We start from the raw sequence: 10,941 nt of genomic DNA, 5'->3' as shown, positions 1-10,941 counted from the left end.
TTTTAAAGAAAACGTGCAATAAACTTACCGCTGGGGTTAACGCAGAGCGGCGGGCAGCAGCCGGACGGAACCCAGATGAGCGCAGCCATGAGCCGGGGGCCGTATAGAGGCCCCCCCTCCCATCCCCGCCACGCAGCCAAAGAAAACCCGGCCTCGGCCCCGCGCTGACGCGGAGCGGCGTTTTCCCGGGGGGCCGCAGCCCCTCAGCTCCCCCCCGAGCGTGAGACGAATGTACGGCAGCGCCAGGCCCGGGGGCTCCTCCCGGCCCCGCCACTCCCCCCCGCCCCACGGACGGCGAAGCCACGGTGTCCCGCACCGCGACCTCCGCACCCCTGTCCCCGCTGCTCCGCTCAGGGTTCGGCGGATCCCTGCCTCCAGCAGCTCCTCCAGGGCCCTTTGTTTCAGGCCACTTAATTGGTACAGATTGTTTTGTTGTTGGTTTTTTTTTTTTTTTTTTTTTTTGCCCCTCTCCATTGTTACTCATTTTCATCCGATCGATACCCTCGGGCATGTGCGGTCCCTCCTCCCCGGTCTTTTTTCTTTTTGGTTTGAAGCAAGTCGAGAGCAAATTGTTGGAGGGAATGTCGCCCCGCCGAAGTCAGAGCTGTGAGGATTTGTTTTCTTTGGTTTCGGTTTATTTCTCCGATAAAGCAGCCTCTAAAAATACGCGAAAATAAATAAATAAATAAATAAATAAATAAATAAATAAATAGTGAGAGAGAGAGGAAAAAAAAGAAAAAAAAAAAAAAAGCGAAAGGACCATACTGTGGTTTAATGGCTGGGTTTGCCTCCTGTTTGGGTCTCCTAATAGAAGCTGAGGAAAACGCACCTCCACTTTCCAATCTCTTATGGGCTCTGTTTGTTTAACTGATTAATAGTTCGCACTGGCAATTAAAAAAAGGAAAGAAGGAATTCAGACGGCGGCAGACCGGGGAGCTGTACGGCTAGTTATGCAAGCTGGACTGTAATGTGATATTATATGAAGTATTATGCATGCCAAGCTTATTTTTTCCCTTTAATAACTGTTTTGTTTTCCCCTCTCTCCGCACTGCTAAAATGAATTTCGGGTCCCATATTGTTTCCAGAAGTTGGATTTTCTTTTTCTTTTCCGAATATTAAGGGGAAAATGACCTTGCAAAAAACTCAGCCTTGGTGGAAGATCAGGCTTTGATCCCACGTTTTAGGGCACAATCAGCTGTAATGTAAGAGGGCAACACTCGGGGTCCCCGTGAGAGCAGCCGGGTCCAGGCTCCGTTGGGGTCTGTACGTGCGATCCGCTCCCCAGGGAAGGAATGGCGATCCGATTCTCACTGTTTCTCCGCTTTGCATTGTATTGGGGGTGATCTCACGCTTTCTTGTTATGAAATCGATCGGCGGAACTTCGGCTTTGATACGAAACCCGGGAAGAGTCAAGGACGGATTACAACCTCTCCACCACCGCTACTTTTTTTTTTTTTTTTTTTTTTTTTCCATTTTTGGCTTGTAACACGGCTCTGGACATCAGCACTGTTGCAGTAGGGACGCTAAAAGCCTCAAAAGCACTCGAGAATTAAAACAAATGTAATAAAAGTTAAAGCATACTGCGGATTCCTGCCGGGATGCTCGCTCCGACCTGAGCCCCGTTTTTGGGAGGTGTTTCTCCGCTGCTCCGAAATCCTTCGTCTGATTCCGGGAGAGCTTCGCCACGCTGTTTTCTTTGCATATCTGTGAAACACTTGGGGTGAAATGTCCTCAAAGCGGTGATGTGACTGCGAGGAGCGGATGAGGACGGGCGCGGCGGTACCCCGCGGGTCGCAGAGCCTCGGGGACTTCGGCCTTTTGGAGGTGACTTTGGGCTACGTTCCTTCCTCTGGCCTCAACGTTTGGGTTCGGTGCCGCTCGGAGCCCGGATCGCCCCCCGTCGGACTCAGCTCCCGCCGGGGTAAAACCGGACTCTCCGCGCTCCTATCAATCAGAGCAGATTGTAACCCAGCGCGCAGCGTAACGCCCTCCGCTCTCCACATGCCTTTTCTTCGGAGTAACATATGAGATTATTATACTTCTGATTCTACTAAATATATATTTTTTTTCTTGAAGTTAAGGGACTGGCAGGGCTCCGCGATCAATCGGATTTTTAAACTGTGTTTTGACATTAGTTCGGTTTTTTTTTTTTTTTTTTTTTAAGACATGCTGATTATATCAATAAACAGATTTTTTTTTTCATACACTGTATTTGTAACTTATGATCATAGTAAAATATTAAAAGGTGCAAGACGTGAATTCGTTTAAGAACAAAGTGCTTACTTATGCCTTATTCTGTACGTGCAGGAAGTGCTTTAGAGTTGATTATTAAAAGTGTGTACTGAAAGTGGGAAAGCAGGCACCTCCGGATTCTTTATCTCGTAGATTTTTAAGGACTGTTTTCACTGCACCGATGGCACGAATATTCTGCAGGATGTAGGCAAACAACTTTCATCAGTCATAAATCGGCCAGATTCAGCAGGCCAAAAAATAAAAAAAATAAGAACCTCACCCCCAAAATGACAGCAACGAACTCTCCACAGTTTTCTTCCTTATGTATATATTTATTAAGCAAATTAAAGAAGTGATAGCCATGCTTAGTGCTTCAGCAAACAGAATGGTCTAAGAAATATGTTGGTGGATTCTACAACTCAAAGCACTTTTGAGAAGGCTGTTTGTGACATACAGAGACATACGTTGCTGCTTTATAGATCAAAGCAACCTCAGAATAGCTTCAAAATAAATCCAGTTATACTACAGCTGTAATATTATTATGCAGCATAAATCCTCCTCTGTTGACATTTACTTAATGAATGCTGCTACAACAGCTTAGCTAGATGGCACTCCAGAGGCGAGGCGGTGGAGAACCTCGCCAGGCTGCTCACAAAGGTACCTTGAGTTTATTGGGATCTAATAGAAATAATTAGCGGAAAGGTGGCCTTTTTAGTGCTTTTTTTAAGCAAAGCAAAAGAATATCGGCACGTGATACGAAGCAACCCTCTGAAATAAACTAGCTTAGCCGCTCTAAGATGTTAATATTAATTACACTTTAAACGAAGGTGACTGATACGCTGAAAAGCACCTTGTTTCATGGCTACTGCAAATGGTACATCGCTCACCCCCCGAAGATGGTCTATAACCTTTCTCGTAGGCATGGGTCTAAAATATTCATGCAAATCAATACTTAATAAATCTCATAGGTGCGCGCTGGCTCCACTGTTGAACAATATATTGAGATTGATTTTTTTTTTTTTTAATCTTTTATACTGCATTACCTTGGGAGAGGCTGTCTGCACCCTTGCAGTGTGTCGGGCACCCTGCGCCGTGCATCGATCGGCGCCGCGCTTCTGCAGTAGCGCTGCCGGGCTCCAGTGCCTCCGGCCACAGCCGGGCAACACCACTGCTTTCCCCAGCCCAAAAAGCCCAACTGTACGGTGGAATTCTCAGTGCTTCATTTAACTGGCCTGGGGTTTTCAACTCCTCTTACCCATCCTACGTTTTATTTTCTTTGTATGGAAATATATGCATAGCTATGCGTGCCTTATGAAAACCCAGACTTGAGAAGAAATCATGTAACTTCTTTCTTTTTCTTTTCTTTTCTTTTCTTTTCTTTTCTTTTCTTTTCTTTTCTTTTCTTTTCTTTTCTTTTCTTTTCTTTTCTTTTCTTTTCTTTTCTTTTCTTTTCTTTTCTTTTCTTTTCTTTTCTTTTCTTTTCTTTTCTTTTCTTTTCTTTTCTTTTCTTTCTTCCCTTTTCTTTTCTTTTCTTCCCTTTTCTTCCCTTTTCTTCCCTTTTCTTCCCTTTTCTTTTCTTCCCTTTTCTTTTCTTCCCTTTTCTTTTCTTCCCTTTTCTTTTCTTCCCTTTTCTTTTCTTCCCTTTTCTTTTCTTTTCTTTTCTTCCCTTTTCTTTCTTCTTTCTCTTCTCTTCTCTTCTCTTCTCTTCTCTTCTCTTCTCTTCTCTCTCTTCTCTTCTCTTCTCTTCTCTTCTCTTCTCTTCTCTTCTCTTCTCTTCTCTTCTCTTCTCTTCTCTTCTCTTTCTCTTCTCTTCTCTTCTCTTCTCTTCTCTTCTCCTTCCCTTCCCTTCCCTTCCCTTCCCTTCCCTTCCCTTCCCTTCCCTTCCCTTCCCTTCCCTTCCCTTCCCTTCCCTTCCCTTCCCTTCCCTTCCCTTCCCTTCCCTTCCCTTCCCTTCCCTTCCCTTCCCTTCCCTTCCCTTCCCTTCCCTTCCCTTCCCTTCCCTTCCCTTCCCTTCCCTTCCCTTCCCTTCCCTTCCCTTCCCTTCCCTTCCCTTCCCTCTCTCCCTCCATTCTCTTCCTTTCCTTCTTTATTATTTCTTTCATTCCTTCCTCCCTCCCTCCTTCCTCCCTTCCTTTCTCCCTTCCTTTCTCTCTTTCCCTCTCTCTCCCATTCTCCCATTCTCCTTCTCCTTCTCTTCTTACCATCATCTTTATTTGCTCTCCCTTCTCTCCTTAGCAGTCCCAGCCCATTGAGCAGCCAGGTATTGCATTATTCTGAAATCCCCTCCAGGATTTCTCTGCACACCTCTTGTATGGTGTGCAGGCACTGCATGGAGGCGATTTATCCGACTTTGGATTGACCTTAAGGGCTGACAAAAGCTTTCCAAGAGGGATGTTCTGTCTTGGGGTCACAGAAGGCTTGACCCTGGCTTCGTCCAGCACCTAGAGGTGAAGGGTTGGCTCAGACAAGCTTCCCCTGAAAAGCCCCATTCTGTGTGACACTTGTAGCTGCTGAGTTTTTAATTTGTTTTTTTAATGCACTTTTTTTTTCGGACAGCACTTCTCTTTGGGACCTGCTTCCTTGGGCTGTGTCCCAGAAGAGGAGAGGAGACAACTTAAAGGCTTCTGCAGAGGGGCTGCGGGCTCCAGAGAGGGCCTATTTACTGCCAGCTGCATCGGGGATAAAGTGATCCCGATCCCATAAGCCAAGTAAAGGCAGACTCTCACTTTTCTGTAAAATCTAATCAGATTTCAATTCAATGAGATTTAGCTTGAGAGTAGCCTATTTTTTTTTCCTGCCCTGAGCAAAAAATGGCAATGCGGATATATATGCCGACCGATCTCCTGTAAAAAGCTTTCTCAGGTAAAAAGGATTCCATTCCGCTCGACTCGAGCTTCTAACAGAGGAATATATTATTAAAAGCAAAAGATCTGCCCCTCGGACTCGGAGACAGCGCGAAGAAAAACGCTGGATGAGACTATCCCAGCGTCGGAAAATCTTTAACTACTGTAGGAAAATCGTTGTATTCAAGCGGTGTGCACCTCGCCCGAGGCCTTTTGGGGCCGGAAAGTGAATTGAGATGGAGCCTCAAAGCCTCTTCCCTCCCCCCACCCCCCGGCTCGCTGTACCCTGGGCTGCTCTCCCCATGCTGAAAATTCATCTTTTCAGCTTCTTCACATTTCTCCGCGCTGCTTCCCGGCCCTCCCCTCGCACTCTCTTTTAACGGGACATTTCCACCCCACCGGCCCCGTCAGCTTGCGCAAGGCATTGCAAGACAAACGCAACGACTTCAGGCATTTGGCCAATGACCGTGTTAATGGAAGAGGAGGTTTTTTATTTTTGTCGCCTGGTGGGATAAATCCAGCTCTCCGTCAGGCGGCTGCATTAAATCTGAGTGCACTTCAAAAGTGTAACAATTTTTCATGAAAAAGAGCTGCAAACCGCACTCCCCAGAACCACAGCTTTAAAGATTAACGCGGTCCGAAACCTTAAGAAGCCCCGATTTCAGCTCACGGAATCTCCGGCGTAACAATATTTAAGAGTCTGTCAGCACTTCTATTGTCAACTCTTTTTCAAGAGCTGCTCTCTCGCCCTCAGCAGTTTTCGTGGTGGAAATATCGCGACTGGGACTAAAAGGCTTTTTAAAAAGCCGGTGACAACATTCCCCTGGTTTTGCACAGGACTGCAGGAGTGGGAAGAGCTGGTGACACCTCTAACTCAGCAGAACAACCAGCCTGGTATAATGCAACAGGTTTTTAAAGTGATGTTAGTAGGTGGTGGGGAGCAGTTCTGCGGATACCACAGAGCTCCCCAAGTCCTAAAGAGTACTGGAGCACTAGCGTAATTCTTTCATCCCCCAGAAGGTGTGCACCCGTGGGAGGGATCGAGGTGCCCCGACATCATAGGGCTCACCCGGCAGCGAAGGGGTCCCTTCTGCTCGGAATTCCCTGTGGGCTGATTGCTCCCCTTGCTCCTCTGCTAACCCATTTCTGCATTTTTTAGAATTATGGAGTAGCCTGAGTTTAAAGGAAGCCACAAGGACCACCGAGTCCAACCCATCGTTCCCATATCTCGCCTTCCTTTTCTCTGCTTTTGTCTCTCTCCCTCTGCTCAGTGCCTGTTCACTGCCTCCTCCCTCTTGATGACAGTCTTCTGTCATTCACTCCTTTGTCACTCTTGTCCTCTGTGCAGATTTCCCCTCCACCTCTTTACTCTTCCAGATTCCAAACCCTCTTCTCCCACATCCCTCCTTCCGTTCGCCCCTTCTCACAGCCAACTCTTCTCACCTCATCTCTTTCTCCCTCAACCATCACGCCCACATTTCCACCCTCCTCCTCATTGCCTTTCCCTGGGCTCCGTGGATCTATCTTTCCCCAAGTGAAGGTGCTGAGCAGGGAACTCAGCCCTGCCTTGCCCCACTCCCCCCTGCCTAAGAAACCTCATTCTCAGGAAAAAAAAATCCCCAATCCTTCCCTCTCTACTTCCCTCCTGCTCCCTCCTTTCAGCGATTCCTCACGGCCTTTCCTTTCCCTCTCCTTCTGCATCCTTCCCTAAGCCCTCAGCCCTTTGGCTCCTTCTAGCTCCATCCCTTCTCTCCTCCTCCCCGACCCCTCCTCCTCCTCCCCCCTTCCCCAGCCCTCCCTCCGCCCCGGCTGCCGCCTTCCCTCAGCCGCCACTCCTGCGGCTGGGCTCAGCGCGCCATGGTGCAGCTCGGGGGCGGCCGCGGAGCCCCACAACCTCTCCTGGCCCCAACGTCGGCCTTCAGCATCGACAGCATCCTGCAGCCTGGTCCTCGCTGCCAGGGCCGGGAGCAGGGTAGGTCCCGCTGCGCGCTGCCGGAGGACGAAGAGGAGGAGGAGGAAGAAGAGCGGCCTGCGGAGGACCACCCCAGTAAATGCTCCAGCGACTCGGGTACTAAGCAGGCAGACCCGCAAGTCCGGTCGCAGCCAGGCACCCACCCAGGACGGAGGTTTAGCCGCGGGCCTCCAAACGGGACCGCGCCCAGGAGGCTCGGGTGGGGCGGGCACACGCACACCCACGGGCTTCATTCCCCGCAGCAGTTCGAGGAAGTGAGGCTCCGTGGGAGGACATGAACCCCTCTCGAAACCACCTGCTTTCAGAGGCCCCTCCCGGCCTCCTTGGTCGTTTTTCTCGTGTCCCGGAGCCCCCTCCCACTCCGACTCACGGCGGCAGAGAGAGATCCTTCAGATGCTTACTGCGGGCTCCTCTCCCTCCTCCCCACGAGTTCTCCCAACGGAGGCTGAAGGTGGAGGGCGGTGGGCAGTCCCCGGCCTCGGCCCCTCTCCCCGGCCGCGGGTGCGTGCATGCGGGGCGGCGGCGGCGGGGTGGGGGGCTGACGCTGTGTTTTGCCATTGCAGGCAGCGAGCGGCTGCGGGCGGAAGGGCCGCGCCGTGCGGATGCCGAGGCCGAAGGCGCGGTTTCACCGCTCTCCACGGAAAGGTTCCGCGGATGCCGGCAGCCGTCGCCGCGGGATTCTGGGGGCTGCAGCAGGGAGAGCGGCAGGTGTTCAGCGGCGGGAGGCAAGAAGAAGACACGGACCATCTTCTCCAAGAGCCAGGTCTTTCAGCTGGAGTCCACCTTCGACGTGAAGCGCTACCTAAGCAGCGCCGAACGAGCCGGCCTGGCCGCCGCGCTGCACCTCACCGAGACGCAGGTGAAGATCTGGTTCCAGAACCGTCGCAACAAGCTCAAGAGACAGCTGTCGGCCGAGCCCGAGGGTCCGGGCCAAGCGGAACCCTCAGGAGAGCCCCCGCCGCCTCCCACCGCCTCTTTCTCCTTCCCGGCCCTATACAAGGACAGCGCCCTGCTCAGCCGCTGCCTGCTGCCGCTCCCCTTCCCTCTGTTCTATCCGGGCAGCGCCGTCCCCTACCTCTGCCTTCCCGGCCCAGTTAAGCACTTCAGCCTGCTGGAGGGGGACGTATAGCGTCTCCCCCTGGCCCCCGCCCTGCCTATTGACGGGGGCCGATGTTCCCTGTGGCCCCGCCGTGTCACCGTCCGCTTTCGCCCCGACCCGCGGCAGTCGCTCCCAGGCCCGGGGTCCCTCACACGCCGTGTGCCGCGGTGTCAGATCTTCAACGAGCGCTGCCCTCTGCTCGAGACGGAGAAGAACGGAGCTGCCAAAGAAACCGGGATGTGCTGTGTCTCCCTTCCTTCCGCAGCCCCTCCGTGGCCGCGGTTTAGGAAAGACGATATTCTGCTTCAGCCCACGGGAATGGTGTCATCGCGGCTGCCCCCGCACCGTGCCTCCACCTGAGAGCGTTGGTTACAGCCCCATCCACTCCGTACTCTCCTCTATCTCACATTCTCCGCCTTTAGTACCCCCCCCCTCCCGAATAATATTTCCCCATCTCTGACACTATCAAAATGCAGACAACTCTCTGAATCTCTATAGCTTCTCTGAATTTTGAATTTTCGAACCAAACAAGTCCTCTGTCACGCTTTGTGCTAACCGGTTCCCAAATCAGGGCCCGTCTGATGTTTTGCACACAAGTTACTCATGCTCCTTATGCTAACCCCGCCCCCGATAGCTCAGAGGATTATTTTATCTGCTGCCCTACTGTACCGAAGTGGTTTTTTTTTAACCCCCCCCTTAAAATTTCCAACCGCATTTGTCTTCTTTTGGTTTCCGAGTTCAAACGCTTTATATTACGAATTGGGAAATAAAGCTTTTCTATCAGAAACCCGAGCTTCATGCCTGTTCCGTACAGCCGCTCCTGGGCAGTGTCCAAAGAAAGATGTTTCCTAGACTGCATCGACCAGTTTTTGTTTTAAAAATGAAGGTTAAACGTGCAATTGTGATACGGCAAAAATCAGGAGCGCGTGCTAAAATGGGTAACTTGCTGAGTTTCCCAGAGGGGAAAAAATATAAAAAATTAAAAAAAGAGAGAGAGAGAGGAAAAAAAAAAAAAAAGAGAGAGAGAGAACGGAAGAGGTACTTGGACTTGATGAGGATTGATTTTCCTTCCTTTCTCCACTTTCCTTCCATGCTCATTTCAATGGCCAGCTAGCGCGGGTGCGCACCGAACCTCCGTGCAGCGGAATCCCCCGGCTCAGGGCAGCCCTGGAGATTCCTTACCAGGGCGGGACTGTGGCCAGGTGCCATGCAGGGCATAACGGTGCTACTGCAGCCCCTGTGCCGAGAGCTCTGGAGCGGCTCCTTCGCAAACCCGGGGTGAAATTTCCTCCTGGTTGCAATCATCCGCACGCCTTGGTTGCCCTGTTCTCCTTCCTTTCGGTTAGTCTTGAAGTAGGGGTCAAGTATAAGAAGGTGTATCGGTGTATTCGGGATCAAGCATCTCAGGGTGCTCCTGATCTAGGAAAAAATGCAAACCAAACAAACAAGGAAAAACCCCAAAACGAACGATCGAGGCCATTGCACGGAAAACAAAAGTGAATACGCGAGGTGCAAACGGGCACGGGAGCTGCCAGCTGCGCAGCGCAGCTCGGGTTTGTGCGAAGCTCAACTCTCAGGTTCCGGTCCCCTCTTTTCTGCTCTGAGTGTTTAAAGTTGGTTAAAGCCACTAAGATCCCCTGAGTTTGTGTGGCAAAAACCATTTGGAGACGTATTTCAACTATTTCCAAAGCACATGAGATATGGCTCATGCGTGCCTATTTTTCTCCCTTTATTTATTTAATTTAATTTTTAAAATAGTTGACGGTCCATATCGGAGCCTCCCTCTAGTTGTTATTTCTACTGTTTCCAATGCTGACACATGCTTACTTGTTTACTGCCCCGAATTTAATCTATTCCGATAGGGAGAAAATCCGTAGCAATGGGAGTTTCATCAGATGCAGCACCTACGCACAAAGGTCTCTTCAGTTCTTTAGATGAAACTAAAATTTGGTCAAATAATTTTTTTTTTTTTTTTTCCCCAGAACTTCAGCCTCGGATATATCCATGGAGAAAGATAATAATGTAAAAAATATCTTTTCGGCAATTAATTTATTTTCACCGTATTTATCGGATCATTTTCATTCTCATTTTCTTGCCCTCTCTTCTACTTATTTGCCTCCGTTTGCAGAGTTTCCCAGGCGACTGAAAGAAAACGCAGTCCCAAAACGTGGAACGAGTTTATTTTATAGTAAATATAACAGAAAGAGATCTGCATGGGTGCTTCCAGTGCCTAACACTCTGCTGTCCAGTTAAGATGTGGAGTTAACAGGGGCATTAGCAGATGCTTGAAACACCTGATGAGAAAGTAAATAAACATCCCCTAAATATTCATCCCTTTCAGAATAGATTTGATAGTGCTGCGATCATTGGCCAAAACCCGTACTACTGCTACTGAGTTTAACAAGTCTAGTGTCGGGCTGGCTTTCTCCCGGGAATGCCAGGTTCCCAGTGTATCAGGATTGCCAGCTGAGGAGTCAATTCTGATCCCACTGAATACTACTGACTTTTAGACTTAAAAACGTGCGTGTTTGCAATTATAAATTGTTCCTTACTAAATCAAGAAATTGTTGCTAGCTACCTTGCAGCAGGAGATTAGTACTAGCTTATCAATTCACAGAATATTTATAAAACCAAAACGCAGAAAATTAAATCAATCCAACATTAGGCAGTGCACATATATGATGAGAGCTTGCCCTCAAACGCTAAACTAAATAGAAAATAGAGATACAAGCCTTCTAAAATAAGGACAGTAAAAAACATAACCATTCTCAGTGGGAAAATAAATCTGAAAAGCC

General features: G+C 49.5%; 1 protein-coding gene across 3 annotated transcripts; it reads left to right on the top strand.

The window, feature by feature from the left end:
- Nucleotides 1–6,848: 6,848 nt before the first annotated feature.
- On the top strand, nt 6,849–8,933 carry LOC104910871 (homeobox protein HMX2-like). 3 transcript variants are annotated; one of them, XM_085223544.1, is made up of 2 exons: nt 6,849–7,122; nt 7,611–8,933. In XM_085223544.1, exons 1-2 carry the CDS (start codon nt 6,933–6,935, stop codon nt 8,174–8,176), a joined length of 756 nt encoding a protein of 251 aa, XP_085079670.1. In that variant the 5' UTR covers nt 6,849–6,932; the 3' UTR covers nt 8,177–8,933. The 3 variants fall into 3 exon arrangements, with proteins under 3 accessions (XP_085079670.1, XP_010708821.2, XP_085079671.1); XM_010710519.3 differs by having other exon boundaries at nt 6,851–7,143; XM_085223545.1 differs by lacking the exon at nt 6,849–7,122 and adding an exon at nt 7,151–7,498.
- The last annotated feature ends 2,008 nt before the right edge of the window (nt 8,934–10,941 follow it).

This window comes from Meleagris gallopavo, chromosome 4, assembly GCF_905368555.1.
Source record: "Meleagris gallopavo chromosome 4, MGAL_WU_HG_1.1, whole genome shotgun sequence".
Taxonomy (NCBI): Eukaryota; Metazoa; Chordata; class Aves; order Galliformes; family Phasianidae; genus Meleagris; species Meleagris gallopavo.
Note: the sequence above shows the minus strand (reverse complement) of the source record. Positions and strands in the feature narration are given on the sequence as shown.